This window comes from Hoplias malabaricus, chromosome 6 (assembly GCF_029633855.1).
Source record: "Hoplias malabaricus isolate fHopMal1 chromosome 6, fHopMal1.hap1, whole genome shotgun sequence".
In the NCBI taxonomy this organism is placed as follows: domain Eukaryota; kingdom Metazoa; phylum Chordata; class Actinopteri; order Characiformes; family Erythrinidae; genus Hoplias; species Hoplias malabaricus.
The window spans coordinates 33,185,645-33,202,162 of record NC_089805.1 but is presented as its reverse complement, the minus strand read 5'-3'; the positions used below and the strand labels follow the sequence as shown (position 1 = coordinate 33,202,162).

General features: G+C 38.7%; 1 protein-coding gene across 1 annotated transcript in view; it reads left to right on the top strand.

Moving 5' to 3' along the window:
- Positions 1–16,188, top strand: part of cdk6 (cyclin dependent kinase 6) — a 44,771-nt gene extending 28,583 nt beyond the window's left edge. Inside the window, exons 4-7 of the mRNA XM_066674888.1 lie at positions 428–537; positions 10,272–10,322; positions 11,263–11,398; positions 11,622–16,188. Coding sequence (XP_066530985.1) covers positions 428–537; positions 10,272–10,322; positions 11,263–11,398; positions 11,622–11,771 — 447 coding nt within the window. The 3' untranslated portion in view covers positions 11,772–16,188. The remainder of the gene's footprint in view (positions 1–427; positions 538–10,271; positions 10,323–11,262; positions 11,399–11,621) is intronic.
- Positions 16,189–16,518: the final 330 nt, after the last annotated feature.

The following is a 16,518-nucleotide window of genomic DNA, read 5'->3' as shown; positions in this document are numbered from 1 at the left end:
CAGTGAAATAATGTATTTTTTTATAGTAAAGAGATGTAAAAATTTGTATTTTGGCTGATAAAACTATTTACGGCATTTCACTGTCACAGACACTGTTTTCCACCTTTTTAGAATTAACAGTCATTTACTGTCATGGTTTTACAAATTTTCAAAGTGTTTCAAATATTTCGTATTTCCTGGTTCTTTCAGACATGGATATTGTACATTTATTGTAGTATTTAACATTATAGGTAAGAAGGATATATAAAGGCTTTGACGCCCGCACCTGACCCCCCCCCCCCCCCCCCCCCCCGGCCAAAAAATAAAATAAAATTTGCTTTTACCCTAATTTGGGGGGTCAAGTCTTAATTAAGGGATCAGACCCCCCACTCCCCTGCCCTGGCTATAGTGATTTTTGCCTTTTATCATTTGTTTGTATGTGTTTCAGGTGGTTACATTATGGTATCGAGCTCCAGAAGTGCTTCTGCAGTCCAGCTATGCTACCCCAGTGGATCTGTGGAGCGTGGGCTGCATTTTTGCTGAGATGTTCAGGAGAAGGTGAGATTTCATCCATTCCTTACAACACTCTTCACCCACTCATACCCTTTTCACCCATATACTCACAGATGCTGCAACTAACACTGATCTGAGAGATTAAGTATTGCAGTTATGGCACTCAAAAGGGTGTCACATTCAGAAGGAGCATAAGGAACAAGTCAAGCCTGGGCGACCTGATTTCTTGATTGTGCCCACACTGCTTGAGGTTCCACAATGCTTATATGTCACGTTCACTCCAAAATAACACAAAAGCCTTCAGTCTTGTTCTTTTGATAGGCTGAAGTGCATGGTGAGAATTATGCAATGACAACTTGGGGGGAGGTGCATGGACAACTTTTTCTTCAGGTCATAATGGGAAACCAGTACAGCGCAGGTGTGTGCTTCAGTAAACTGATGCTTTACAATCCTTACAGAGTCTTGCTTGTATACTGTAATGTCTGCAGTATGTTAATGATCAATCCATTACATCAGCTAATGTGTCACATACCACACAACAACCTTTGTAGTCAGGGGTCACCAACAATAAAATGTTTGAAAAGCTAGGTAGCTACTTACATGTAAAGCCTTCTCTGACTTGTGCAGGTGCTACCTTAATGAGGATGCAATCTACATAACCAATAATATGTGTGAGGCAGGCAGAGTGGTAAAATTTAACAAGGAATTGTAAAGGGGTCTTTGAAATTGTATCTCAAGTTTCTTCCATGCATGGATATATTGTAAATTTATTGTAATATTTAGCATTATAGGTAATAGGGATATGTAAATATTTTGATGCCCCCCAATGCCCTAACTACTGCTTATACACTCTGTAGGGGAGGAGGCAGGTTTCAAGTCTTATTTAGGGGGTCAGACTCCTCTAATCCCACCATAATTCGAACCCTGCTTAAGTGAATACCTGGTGAAACATTACATTGTGCGGTTTTCCCTTGTTCTAAATGTATTCAATCAGCCAGGACATGTTTGGTGTCATAGTTTTTTTCTTACATAGTTTGTACACTGAGCTACAGCTAATGTAGCTAACAATTATTAGAAGCTTGTAGCCACTAACTAAAAGTGCTGCACGGTATACCGATACTAGAAATGTATCTCGATACTTTGTCATTAAAAATGGTACAATACCCCATATAATGTGTACCGGTATGATAAGATATAATGATAATATTATATAATAAGGAGATATAATGGTATCATGGGGGGGGGGGTTGCCCTCAGCTCTTTGCCTCCTTTCCCTCCCTTAATGATTTTGCCGCTAGTTTTAGCGACTTTTCTGACCTTTTGGCAAGGTATTTATAAAAACAAAAAACCTGACTAGCACCAACGACTTTCTGTACAAACCATAGCTGCTTCATATAGAAGAGCCAGTAGCCAGTAGCCCGTATTAGAACCCCGGGACTGACCGTGAGCGGAAGAGACTGCTCTTTGTGGCTTCTCTGTTCCCAGAGACGCAGCTCCAGGAGACACAGCTCGCTCAACTTGGCTCATCTGCTCCAGAGACGGAGTAGCACAGTTAGCTCACACAGATTAGAATGAGCAAAACGTGCTGCCAAAGACACGTTTGCTTCCTTTTATGTTGACTTTATTCCTTTTTCTAAACAGCTGAACTGAGATCCCATAATTGATTGAGGTATTCAGCTTTATTCAAATAGTAAACACGTCTTATGAATGAATGGCACAGGACCAATGGTGAAACTGGACCCAGAAATGGCGAAAGGTAACGTGTGGTGTCACACTTAACAAGCATTTTGCAGACCTCCACTTTACTTTACTTTACTTTACATTACTTTTCCTGACGTTTTATATTTTTGCCATGGTATCGTTTCAGTATCGGTATCGAGATATTTAGGCAGGTATTGTATCGGACGTCATAGTTTTGGTATCGTGACAACACTGCTAACTAGCATCATATCTACATGATCAAAAAACTGAAAATGTCGCAAACCATGCAAGATTCTAGTCACAAATAAAATCACATTGGTTTGTTATTGCTTCATTAAATATTGACTGATATTTATAAAAATAAATGGAAGTATAGCTTATAATTCAGATTTTAAAATGTCTGCTCCTCCAGTTTTCGTCTTCTTTGCACCTCTACACAGCTGGCATAAACTAATCCAAGCTTCGAAACAGTGAAAAAGTAATAGTATTTAGACTGTTCCCCTAGAAACAGTAGCATTTAGACTCTAAATATTGTTATTACGTTTTAGAGAAAGTAATGCAAAAAAAAAACATTGTTTCTTACGTTAAAAAAACATGAGCAAACTCATGAGTAAAATTAACATTTTTGAAAACTTTCCACCAAATTCACAAACGCTAAGTAAACACCAGATTTATTCAAGGAACAATTGTTTGTTAGTGTACCATACCAATGTTTCACAAATAGGGAGGGCGTACATCTTTCTTTACAATTAACATACCATTACAATAATCCTCACCTATGAATTCTAAATGAACACTCTGTACAAAGAAGCCCATGAACTGAGGAATCATGGCAAAAAGCTATCAATACCTCAACAGAAAAGCAAAAGAAAATAAATGTTTTCAGTGGAAATGGATGTTTTTTTAAGTGCATTCAAATCAGAACTTTTTATTTTGACTCACATATGGGAACTTAAAGTGAGGCATTAGATGGATAAAGGGCAATGTCCTCAGGGTTCAGAGGCTTCTGGGATGGACCATCCCACAGTGGAAATGTGTGCTGTGGCGAGGCAAATCATTATTCCAGACTTTTTTAGAGGAAATGGACACCGTGTGCTCTGGACCAAAGACGAAAGGTCCATCCAGATTTTAATCAGCAACAAGTTGAAAAGCCAGGGTCTGTCATGGTATGGGGTTGTGTCAGTGCCCTTGCCAAGGGTGATTAACACTTCAGTGACAGCAACATTCAGGCAGGAAAGTACCTTAAGGTCTTAGAGCAACATGTGCTGCCTTGAAGACAGCATCTTTTCCAGGGACGCCCATGCATTTTTTCAACAAGAAATTCAAAGGCTGCACACCTTACAAGTCATGGCTGCAGACGGCGGGAATTGGCATATACCCAATAAAGAATGTGTGGAGAATTATGAAACAAAACATGTGACAACAATGACCATGTACTGCTGCATTCCTTAGGACATGGGATAAAATAACACGCGAAACGCTTCAGCACTTGATACCCTCGGTGCCTAAATGTGTTTTAAGTTCTGTGAAAAGGAATGACAGTATTACAGAGTAATAAATACTTTACCCTCTAATGTTTTTTGGAGTGTGTTGCAGGCCTGAAATACAGGAATGGAAATTGACCAGACAAAAGGTTAAATATTGTGTGTTCATGCTGTCTGAAATTAAATTAAATTCTAAGTGAATGCAAAAAAAATGCATTTTTAAAATATACTTGTCCTGTACTTCCCAACTTTTCTGATTCGGGGCTGTAGTTATGTATTAGCCACCAATGTATAATCTATTAATCCCTTATATTACACTTCAAAAAGTGGACACTGTGCAGGCATTTGTGACTGAAATGAACCTTTTCACTCGGGAGTTCAGTGACATTTATCAAGCTTATTTTGAAGGATTTGGGTCAGACTGTGTTCTTGGAGCGACACAATACAAGCTGTCGCAGGCATTTTTATAGTGACTGTTCCTCCGTGTTTCACAATGTGTGGTGAGCATACAAAATGTAGAAAGAGTTTTTTTTAATGCCCTTTCCTTCATTGTGACCACATTTTTGCAGTCAGTTGGAGTTGTTAAACAGTTGGGGAAATGCATTACAGTTTGCTGTGGTTGCAGAAGGCATCTGAGGACTCGTTCCTCTCTGGTGGCTGCAACAAAGCTCTCTGTACATGACTTTCTAATGGCTACCCTGTATTAACTTTAGCATGTTTTTGGAAGTATGGAAAATATGTGCTATTTGGACATAAATGTACATTATGATGATATTTGTAATCTTAAAAATTTCAAAAACTCTGTGGGGCCTTAGACAAACAGTTATTCATGAGAAGTGAAGGGTGCTGGAAAGCAAACTGAATCTGCAGTCTGAATTTCCTTCCCCTAACTACCACCAGTAAGATATGTCCCTACTGTATAACGGCAGGAAGATCCCAGGTGGGTTTCAGATGATAATAAAAAACCTATAAATATGTGTGTGTATGTGTGTGTATAGTGTAACTAATATACACAAGGTTAGTGTAGGTGCACGTGTGTTTCCTAATCGTCAGAAGTGTGGTTGAGCTGATGGCTGGTTGATTGTCCCTCATTGTGCAGAGGAGGATGCGTGGGCTGATGTCTTCCTCTGCACACTCACAGAGGACGAGTGTGTGATAGGATGAGGGAGAGGAGTGTGTGTTCAATGGGGAGCACAGATCCACTCACACACATCCTGTGTTTCACATCCTAACAGGGCCCACCTGTCTGTTTACTCATGCAGACCTTCATCTTAGATCCGCTTCTAAGTTTAAAGTGAAAACAAAAGTGTTTGTGATTTATATACAGAATTCCGTAGACACATGTATGCATATTTCCTTGCTTTAGCTCACCTGAACAAAAGCTATGGAATAAGCTAATTAATAAGCCCTAATGAGGTTAAAGTGTGCTTGAGTAAGGAAAAAACATTCAGCCATGCTAGCCAAAGACTTTGATTAGTTGCATCCCATTATGTCATAATCTTTAAATCCACCTTTTAAAATGATTTTAATCAAAAAACACTTTATAAAATGCTCGAAACCAGTCTAGTGTGTTGACCAACCCCAGTTTCAGTTAAAGGCTAAAAAACAAAGGGTCTTCTCATGACAGAGAAACAGAGAAAGCATCTGCAGTTTAGAAAATGAAGAGACCTCTAGAAATTGAAAAACACAATATGGTGATATTGCTCTGTTCCTGCTCCATAGGTGGGTAATATTGACTTATTTTGTTTTTTCAGATTACTTAATGAGGAACTGACTAAATTCAGGACAGCGTTAACCATATGAAAGTAAACAAAGACCGAAATTCTACAAAACTAAAAAACATGAGCAACTAATGAGTATCTTTGGTAATTCAAACGGCAAATAAAAACTTACAGTTCAACTTCAGCCACGTTCAAACAACAGTCATATTTTCCCTAAAGCATACCATTCCACATTAAAAGATGCAGAGCTTCTGAATGTAAACAAACCAGAGAGAACAGTAGTTCTCCAGAATCTTGTCATGTAAGGGCAGGCAAATACTAATATGGTGCTGCAACAAAATGAATGACAGAATGATAACAGAATAACAGAATGATTTGTTTCTCCTGAAACAAAGTGGTTTACAGTGGAACAGCAGCCACAAGGATCTATAAGATTGACTAAATTGATTAAGTTAATAATGACTGAGGTATTTTAACTTTCTTTGCATATCATACAAATAAACCACTCTAAAATTTGAGTATAAGACTAACAAGTCAATACAAGTCATTAAAAGGACAGGGTTTTCAAGAACCATGCTAATAAACAATGCTCAACAAAGATCTCATTACTGTCTGTATGGTAACAGTGTGATCAGATGAGACAGGAGGTCAGCACTGGACCAGGCGAGTTAGGTAATCAGTTTGTGCAACGTAAGGTGCTGTCTTTTACTCTCTCTCTCACTCTCTCTCTCTCTCTCTCTCTCTCTCTCTCTCTCCCTCCCTGACACAATGCCCTGTAAAAAAAACACCGTGCCGGGCTCCTGGCTGTCCTCCAAGAGTGCCTGAGGGCGGAAGGGAGGTGCTTTGATCCCTGCTAACAGTGCACCTCCTTTTCTCTCTCTCCTGGAGGTGATTAAGAATACATTTTAAAAGGCCACCTGTTGCAGATTAAAAGGCACCTGGGAGCAGCCTTTCCAAGGCTTCCACTCGGATCTGTGAGAAGAGCAGTGCAGCATCAGAGCCAAGCCAGTAATGGAGGTTTAAGATTCACTGGAGAATGATAAAGGCATGGCACACCTGAGCTCGCAGAGCAGTAGGGGTTCAGTTTGCCGTAGAGAATGAATTTCATGGAGCAAGTATGGAGTCTTTAGGGATGAGCAGGTCCACAAGAAGGACTTGAGCTGGTCACTATACATTATAACTTACTGCCCATTGCAATTTTCTGTCCAGAACAGAGACAGATACCGGGTTTGCACAATCATCTTCAGAGAGGTCTAAAACATTAACACATAAGCAGGGTAAAATTGTATTCTATATAAATGAAGCTGGTGAATTTGCAAAACACTGTCTCTAATGGAAGCCATGGGCTTTGGAAACTACATCAACTATTTGATATTGTTTGCTTTTTTCTGATACAACCATGCCGTTGTTGTGGTTTCCAAAGCCTGCCATTCCTGTTAGAGATGGTGTTTTGCAACAACACAGTGTGCATTGCATGGGGGGAGCTTAATAGTGAATAGTGAATACCAAACAGATACCAAGTGAGTAGAGCCACGTACAGTTGAGTAGAATAGGTACCATGCAGTGGAAAAGAAAAAAGGTGAGTAGAGCCAAGCGAAGTAGATCAGGTAACCACAAAAATGTAGTCGCTGGAGAACAGATAACATTTCTTCATATATTTTATTGCATTTATACAATTTGTACACAGTTACTATTGATTTATCTAACATTAATAGCTATCAAAGACTATCCCATTTGACTTAAACCTTATGTTCCAAGGCCCCCTGTGGCTTTTGGCAGTGATAGGTCACTGGGCACTATCCATACTGGCCTGGAATATTTTCCATAAGGGTTGCGTCTTATGTTCCAGCTTTGCATCTCAGCTTGGAACTGCTTCATTAAACGCCACAGTGATTTCAGAAGAAAGTGCCATTAAGACTGAGTGGAAATTCCACTTCCAAGCAAGTCTGTATCTGCATCTCTCAGATGGCGGAATGATTAGTCATCGCGTTTATGAATTACTTTGAAAATGCTGTTGACATTCCACCGATCCAAAGGTCAAGCATGTTACGGTGGCACAGTGTGCTTAAGAAAGCTTTCACATCCGTGTTTACTTTCTCACAATGCGTGTGCACCTATGTACATCTTTGTGAGCTCTTCGAACACAAACGCTCTGCTTTCCCATACGCATATACAGACACTCCAGCATTCCAGGAGCTATCAGAGTGGAATGTGGATGGAGAGACTGGCACTTGCAGTGTGACTCAGCTGCTTGTGCTGGCCTGGCTGTGCCCACTTATTCAGGAAGCCTGCCCACGGCATAATATCAGCCTTGTGCAAAAAGGCCCTACTCCATTCAGAATAACAAGTAGCCTTGGGCCAAAAAGAGTATACAGCGCCAGAGAATTTCAGCCATACTTGTTTTTGCATAACATGGCTTCAGGGAGTTTTTTCCCAACTGTTACAAAATAGAACTGGTTTTTTTTGTGCGTTTTTGCCCAGTTAAACTGTGAAGGCTTCACATTTCAAACCCACGTATCTCACTCTACGGTGAATGAATGGTGTGTCATATTGCTCTTCTCAGATGACAGGTGGCTTGAACAGGGAGTGAGTGAGTTACTCATTTTGGGTTTTACTTCTGACTCCTGAGGAATGTTTAACATATTGTGACATGAAAAATTTCTTGTTCAGACTTCTGGGCTGACGGGCGGTTGGGTATTCTGACAGGATAAGTGCTCCATGTTAGAAGCAGTGGGCACAATGCAATGTATTAGAGTTGGAAGAGTTGAAACTAATCTTCAAAGTCAGAAAGAGCTGAGTAGGATGACGGAAGGCAGTTTATGTGCTGATGGAGTAAGACAAGGCACAGAGTGAGCACGTGCTCCCAGCTGCCTCTTTGTCTCTTTACAGTCAGAAGAGTTCCATAGGGCTGTGTGCTGCTCCCTCTTTTGCTGCAGTACAGTGAGCTCTGGTGGTCATAGAAAGTTTTACATCTTTTACATTACATTACAGTGGTTTCTAATTATAGCCATAAGATACAACTAGAAAAACATTTACTTTTATTTGAGTTTGGATATTTAATTAACAATCTGTTGGAAATCTTAGTAGATAACAAGGTTGATATGTACACAGAACACTGAAAGTTTGAACAATGAGTCTTTAAACAAGACCACATCCTGTGCTACTCTGGACGATAGCACCTCAATGCATAAATGCATTGAAAGCTGTTCATAAGTTGCTGAAGCACCTAAATGCAGGCATATCTGAGTGGGCATCTTTGGCTGAAAACTGGTAACTGTATACACTGAAGGATCATGGGATTATCATCTCTGCATACTTTCTTATCCCCATTTCACCCTGCTCTACAATGGTCAGGACCCTCAGAGAGTATGTATGATATGGGTGGTGGCTTCTCAGCGTGTTGTGCTGGTATGAGTGGATCAGACACAGCAGTGCTACTGGAGTTTTTAAACACAGTGTGCACTCACTGCCCACTCTGTTAGACACACCTATCTCATTGGTACAACTTGTAGGTGTAAACTCAGGGACAGTAGATAACCAGTTGCTGTGTGTTGGCCATCTTCTCACCCTAAATCAGTGGACACAGGACACTTTTGGCTGGATATTTTTGGTTGGTGAACTGTTCTCAGTCCAGCAGTGTAACTGAGGTTTTTAAAAAATCTAGCAGACTGTGTCTGACCCAGGTGTCTGTCCAGACCAAGAGCAGGGTGAAATGGGGATAAAAAAAAATATGCAGGTGGACTACTTTCTTTGGATGTTCCCATCAGGGGCTGCCACAGTATATCATCCGATCTGCATTATCAGTTTGGCACAGTTTTATGCTGGATGCCCTCAAAATGGCTTCTGTATGGTCAGTGGAGCTGATAAAATGCATAATGAATGTAGATGCAAGGTCCACGGATCCTTCAGTTTGTAATAAAAATTGCAAGTGGCTCCATTAAATTGTCTGACTGAGGTTAATGGCTCAGCATGTATTTATATACATATCCCTACCTTCTAGTTCATTGTATTAGATCACATTTCTGGAAAGAACTGTTCTCTTGGTTTTCTAATGCAGTAAGAATAAGAAGCCACACTAGAGCCGCTCTCAGCCTCATTCTCACACTCAGATAAACCAAGGCCTTCTTTCACTTGGCTCATTGCTGTTCCCCCACACTGGGACATATAGACAGCTTGAGCAGATTCAGGGGATAAACAGTGTTACCTCGTGCCTCCTCTTGCGGTGGATGTGGTTTCGGAGACAGGGGCCTGGGCTGGTTCTGCTGGAATTTGTGCGTGTGCCAGGCGGAGGCATGGCGGTCGAATGGGTCTAAAGCTGCAGCAACAGTAGACTTAAGCATGTGAAGATGTCTCTGTCTCTCTCTCTCTCTCTCTCTCTCTCTCTCTCTCTCTCTCTCTGTGCTCTGCTGTGCTGTGCTGAGAAAGAAAGCCCTTAGTTCACTCCCATGTCTCTCTTGGAGCCTAGCTCACAATCGACCCAGCCAGGAAACTCCAGCGTTTACAGTAGCCCTGCTCATTACATCAGCGCTACAGTGACCTTGCTGGCCCTATAACACAGTGAGGGGATTTTTCCCCTCTCTATCTCTTCCTTTCTTTCTTGCTACTTCTTGCTGACTCTCTTTCACTTGCTTTCCTACAAAGAACAGAGACTTCTGTCTGCACAAACAGAACATAAGAACGCACTGTGCTGGTGTTTATAGATTAAACATCATGACCAAATGTGGTTTATTTGTTGGCTTGTACGCTATGGCATCCTGAGCGTGCTAGCACAGTAATGAATCTATTCAAACCAACAGCATGTTATCAGTCATGTAGGTGTTCTAGTGTTGAGTCACGCCACTAAATGACCTGTTTGACCTTTTTTCTCTTTTAGACCCCTTTTCCGTGGGAACTCAGATGTTGACCAACTGGGCAAGATATTTGAGTGAGTATTCTTTTGATTTGGAAAATTTTATTAGCTGTCTACAAAGGGGTCTTGAAATGGCACTTGCCACAAAGCGGTAAAATTACACACAGTGCTGTATACTGGCAGTATTCTTCTGTTTACATTGCCAGTAAATTACTGTAAATGTCAGTTTACAGGGAATTTTCGAATGAGGTTGGAAATGTCAGAACAAAATGGTGTTTTGAAGTGTATTGTTTTACATATATATATATATGACTTAAAAGATCATCAAATTTTCCTAAAACTATATAATCAGAACCCAGTTAACAAGTGACATATTATATTCTTTTTTTCATAATTTATTGGAACATTTAACAGGAAAATTACAGATCTGTGAATGGGAACTTTTGCTTTCAGTATCTCCTTTGACCCCCTCTACAGCAAAACTTTCAACTACACATTTATGATAGCTGTTGATAAATCCTGCACTTTGGCTTTGGGGGAGTTTTAGTCCATTTCTCAGTGCAGAACAGCTTCAAGAGCTATAGGCTTCAGGTTATTTCTCAGCATTTCAGCTGGATTTATGTCATGATTTTGAATTGGCCACTCCAAAAAACAACTTTACTCTTCTCTAGCCATTCTTTGTTAGAATGATTTTGGTGTTTGGGGCTGTGGTCCTGCTGCGTGAATGGATGGTCTAATACTTTCCTATAGGAATAAATGAAGACATTAAAAAGCATGATACTACCACTACGGGGTAGTATATGGGATATGGTTCTAATGCTGGGATGCATTGTTTTTTTTTTTCTAGACAGTGCTTATCATTTTGCTCACATCTCTTCTCAAAGTTATAGAACATGTGTGAAATCTGATGTCATATTTGTGCTGTATCATATATACAGATCTAAAGGGCTCAGAGAAGGAGCAGTTTAATCAATAATGCTAATCATATTCATTATAATATTGTTGATTATTCCAGTGTGGTGGGAGTCCCTTCTCCTGAAGACTGGCCCCAGGAGGTGGGCTTGCCTCAGAGTGCCTTCTCCCCTCGCCCTCCTCAGCCCATTGAAGACCTGGTGCCGGACATGGATGAGCTGGGCAAATCCCTCTTACTTGTAAGTCTTGTTATCCTAGCTCCAGTGCAAAAACAAATAAACAAACCTGAGACCTGTCTTGGCAACATGACTACATCTGAGGCAAGATGAAAAATGTGAATGCCAAACTATCATTTTTAAAGCCTAGCCAAATGCCTTTTTCAGAATCTCAGGTATAAGGAGTAAAGCTACATTCCAGAGATATTAACAGATTCTTTTCCCATTCTTTCCTCCATCCACACAGCAATTCCTATCATTCAATCCAGCCAGACGGATATCAGCTTATGAAGCTCTGTCACACCCATACTTTCAGAGCCTGGACAGCACCAGCAAGAGTTTGTATGCCCAACCCTTCCCCAGCAAAAATCCCTCCCAGGAGGAGAGAGCTGCCTAAAAGACAATGATGAACTTTCCCCTCTTTTTTAAGGACACTGTGCCCAAGGCACTGACCCCTCAATACCCCTTTTTTTGAACTTGTCTTCCATTGCAACATTACATGCTGCTTTTAGGTCTTTTTGAAGTATTACAGCACCTCTAGGTTGATGTGTTTTCACTGCTGCCAGGCTGTTCAAGGCCTGCAGAAGGTGAAATCACTCACTGAAAAAATCCATCAGAAGCTGCTTTCCTGCCTGTCCGTCTTCCCTCCGAGGAAACTCCACTGCCAGCTACCTGATACAGAGGCTGCTACGCCACACCAGGGATCAGTCCTTATACTGGCTCAATATACTGTCTTTCACTGCTCCGATTCAGCTCGGGTTTCACTGCCTGACGTGGTATCACACTTTGAACCCTATAGAAATCAGTACTGTCACTGATAACATGGCTCTGTTGAACAGAACCTCAAAAGAAATGACGAAATCGCACACTCACTCTCTTAAGCTCAAGATTTGAAATGGCCTAAGATTATGGACAAATGATTTAATTATGTGTCACCTTCGCTGAAGACTAAAGGCTGGGCTTTGTGGACTTAAATAGCAATTAAAGCACATTCACTGCCTTATAGATGACAATGAATCATATATTTTTACTCCTTGACACGTCTTTATAATAACTGCCAACTGTGTTCACAAGCCCACAGAGACCAAACACTTCAGGCTGATTTTCTGGACACTGTGTAATTTAGTCCAAAGCTAAACTTAATCTGTGTCTGAGAAACCAACTCCTGTAACAATGCATTATAGCCTAAATTGTCCATTGTACTTTCTACACTGTTCTATTATTATTATTATTATTATTATTATTATTATTATTATTAATTATAATATTTGCTGTTGTTATTTTAATATCAGTGTTGACCGTTGACAGAATTTCTGTTTTTTATGTCTTAAATTTAGTTGACTTGAATGTGTAGGGACGTGTTAGAGAATGCTATATAGCATTTGACTTCACACAGTATGCACCCTGATGTCAGGGAAATTGTATAGTAGCTCATTTACATAGTTAGAGAGGCGCCCTCATTGGGTAGTAAGTTGCTATTACATTGAATTGGTACCCTTACAGAAAAGTTGCATATATTTCATGAGGATTGTCTAAAAGCTACATGAATTCACAAGCTCTCAAGTAAAATGATTATGTGAATAATATGTGACCCCATTGGACAATTCTCATACTGAAAAGGTATGTAATTTTTGCATTGTTACATTTTCATATGTGATCATACAAGTTTTCAAATGCATGTGATGTCAAATAATCACATTTGAAATTCATATGTATTTTCTGTAAGTGTACAATAACAAGTGGAGATGTAAACAGCAGGTTGTTGAACATATAACAGTAGTTCTGGAGCGAACAGATACGTAGTCTAGAGATGGCAAACGAGATGTTAATCATTAGGTAACAAAAGAGGGTTTTGTAAAGGTTTCGAAGGGTAATGTGATGACTGCTGGAATTCAAGATGTTTTACATACAGTTTAAACGTCCTAGATCATAATCCTTCCACGTTTCATTTCTCTTAGATTTCTGAATCAGTGATGGATTCAAAGTGCAGGGGGTAGGGAAGGAAGGAGGGAAGGATGCTGCTTTAGACTTTTTTTTTTTACAGTGTGGCCCAGGACTTAGACTAAATTAAGGAGAAGCTACACGCAGGCACTGTATCATAAACCCGATAAGCACTGGTGCTTCCTTCATACACTCAGGATTTCAGTAGACTCAGCTGGTTCTTATTTATCAGTTAGTTCAGAGTAGGACCGTCTAATTAGTAAACAGGACAAGACGTCTGATAAATACAACTCACTCTAACACATTCTCCACTCTCAGGTCTATTTATGGTTGTAATTGTAGGTTAAACTTGTTTTCAAGTTTGACTCATTCATTATTGCTATAACAATAGTTGCGCTAAAAATAGTTGTTATAACATTGTTGCTATAAATTGTATTAATTACACAATAACATTATAATACAATGAATTGTTGCTCTATTTATAATGCTATTTACAGAAACATATTCATCAGATTACTGGTATCATCAGCAATTTTAACACTGTAACATATCATTCTGGACTCATATCTGAACTGATAATAAAACATGGAGGCAGTTGTTGTCTTTTTTTTTTGTGACAGATTCCTCTTTTGACAGCTTGTACTGCTAACATTCTTTCATATTGTTCATACAAAATCCTTCCCTTCTGTTGGTCAGTTCATTTTCTGTGCCACACAGTCATCACAGCATAGTGTTTCCCTCGTCCAAACAGAAAGAGAAAGAATGTGGATGTTAAGATGTTTATTAAGATGGGCATTAGATGTCAGAATATACACATATTTGCGTGTTCAAATGTAACTGTATGCATTTTGATTATCTGTACTCGATTTCTGTGGATCTTGAATTTGTGGGTGGGTTTTTAGAATTATAGCCGAGTTAAAGGTTCAAGCTTTTGAAATGTACAGTATAGTTATGAAATGTAAACGTTGACATGATTATGTTGACGAAAAAATAGCACCTTGAAAACACCCATCTCGTCATTTTCTCTTATCAAACATACAAAACATAGCTTTTTGAAGAACTTTCCTATATGGGGTGGGGGGCATAAACAATAAACTGAAATGTTTCTCATGGTTTGTACTTTTGCTTCCATTGGAATTTGAAATGTAATCGGATTTGTTTGATTTAATCAGTTATAAGTATCAGATATGGTATCATATTGCTGGAGAGTGGTACTTTACATTTGTTCATATTCTTCTTCAGCTCTTTTACACGTTGCTCCAACTTTGATTTGTATCCAGTTTGTTTTATTTATTGCCATTGTAATGGTAAACATTTTTGAATAAGACTGTTGAGTGTAATGGTGGAGGTGCATTGATGGTGCTATAAGAATTGCTTAAACTTCACACGCCTTTTGTTTGACAAAAAGGAACATTAAGAGTGGTCTGAGTATTTCCAGATGTTTTTATACTTAGTATATTTACCAGCCTTTTTCAATAGAGAATAAATTGAATCAGAGGCCTTCTTAGCAGTTTTAACCCATTTGTATGAAAGTGTAAACCCATTCAATGGTTCACATTATTAACTATTTACCTTATGTGCCAAACAGAGCTAATGAAAAGGCTCTGTGTGTGAGAAACAATTATTTCAGAACTGTAGTTCTGCTGATTTCCTCTGTTTCTTTGTATATTCTTAAGTTACAGTAAACAACTTCTCATGGCTGTATCTAGTATTGATTCTGGTGAGCTTTATTATACGATTCACTGCTAACCATGTTCTGAAACATTTTAGTGTGCACCACACATATGGGCCCTTCTACTTCTTTGTATTTCACTGGAAAATTAAGCAAACTGTTCTAAAGTGTCTGAATGATGTTAGATTTTTTTCAAGCTTTCCACATTTGTACAAAGATGTTTACCATAATGTTTTGTTATTATTTGTTTATCTAATAGATCATTTTGATATTCACTGATTTTTTGAATGCTGATTGCTTTCTTTTTTTTCTATAGTTGTCTTGTAAACATACACAGTAAGTAGATATTACTCTTGGCCAGTGCTTCATGTTAAATAGTTTTTATTTGTTTGTTTATTTGTTTTACTCCTGGAAGCCAATATAAATTGGTTTGTAGTCTATACTTCTGCAGTTGATGTGATTTGTCGAGTGGTTATTCTTTTCTTTTTAGTGTTATTTCTATTTTTTCCCAAATGTTTGTGTTCTTGCTGAGCTATATATTTGATTGTTTGACCTAAAATAGATTTTGGCATCATTTTATTCTCCAATAGACAGTTTTTATTTTTTTATATTTTTGAACGATGGCTGTTGCTTGGTAAACTACGTAACATAGCAAATGAATATCACAAAAGAATTTTTCATTCATTATAGGTTGCACTTAGAAAATCAAATAATCAAATGACATTAACTTACCACAGACAGCACCAATGAAGTAGTTCAATTATATAACAGCTTACAGAACACCAATTGCTGAGTGTTTTTTTTAGATGTCACCGTTTTTTTTTTTTATTATTTCTACACTGTAACATAGAACACAAAACAAATGTTTTATTGCTGTCCTTTCCTTTCTGCTTATGTTCAGTTTAGACCTTTATTTTCAGTAAACCAAATTTGGCATCAATATTCATTGCAGCACCTTTGTTTCTTCTGTTTTTCTTGTTGGGTTTGTTGTTATAAGGACGTGGGGTTAACAGATTTATGTGAGTTTTGAAGTCTGTATATTTGTATATCCTTACACCTTTGCTGCTAATTCTTCCATAGGCTCTGCTCAAATATGACAAAAAGCAAAGGCCCGTCTAAAATGGTCAATTTGATGCAATTGAAAGGTTGAATAAAGCTGCTTGTGCTGTGTCCTCTTTGTAACTGCTTCTCATTGGTTTTACCTTATACATTTATTAAATATTTTAGTAAGTAAAACTGCTTGGTCTGTCTGTGTCTCTTTGAGATATATCTGGAAGCTGAACATTTCCAGTCAAAAGATTTCAAATAAATACATTTCATTATTTTTCTGGAGGTATGTCTGAGTGGATTACATTATGATAATCCACTTGCATAAGAAGAGGAAAGTGGAAGAGGAATCCTACAAAGCTGGATTTTGAACAACGGCCACTCTCAGATTAAAATTGAGTATTTGTTTATCCATAAAACATGTTATGAATAAATACATTTATTAAAATGTATTATTTTTATGATAATAATAACAAATTATTAT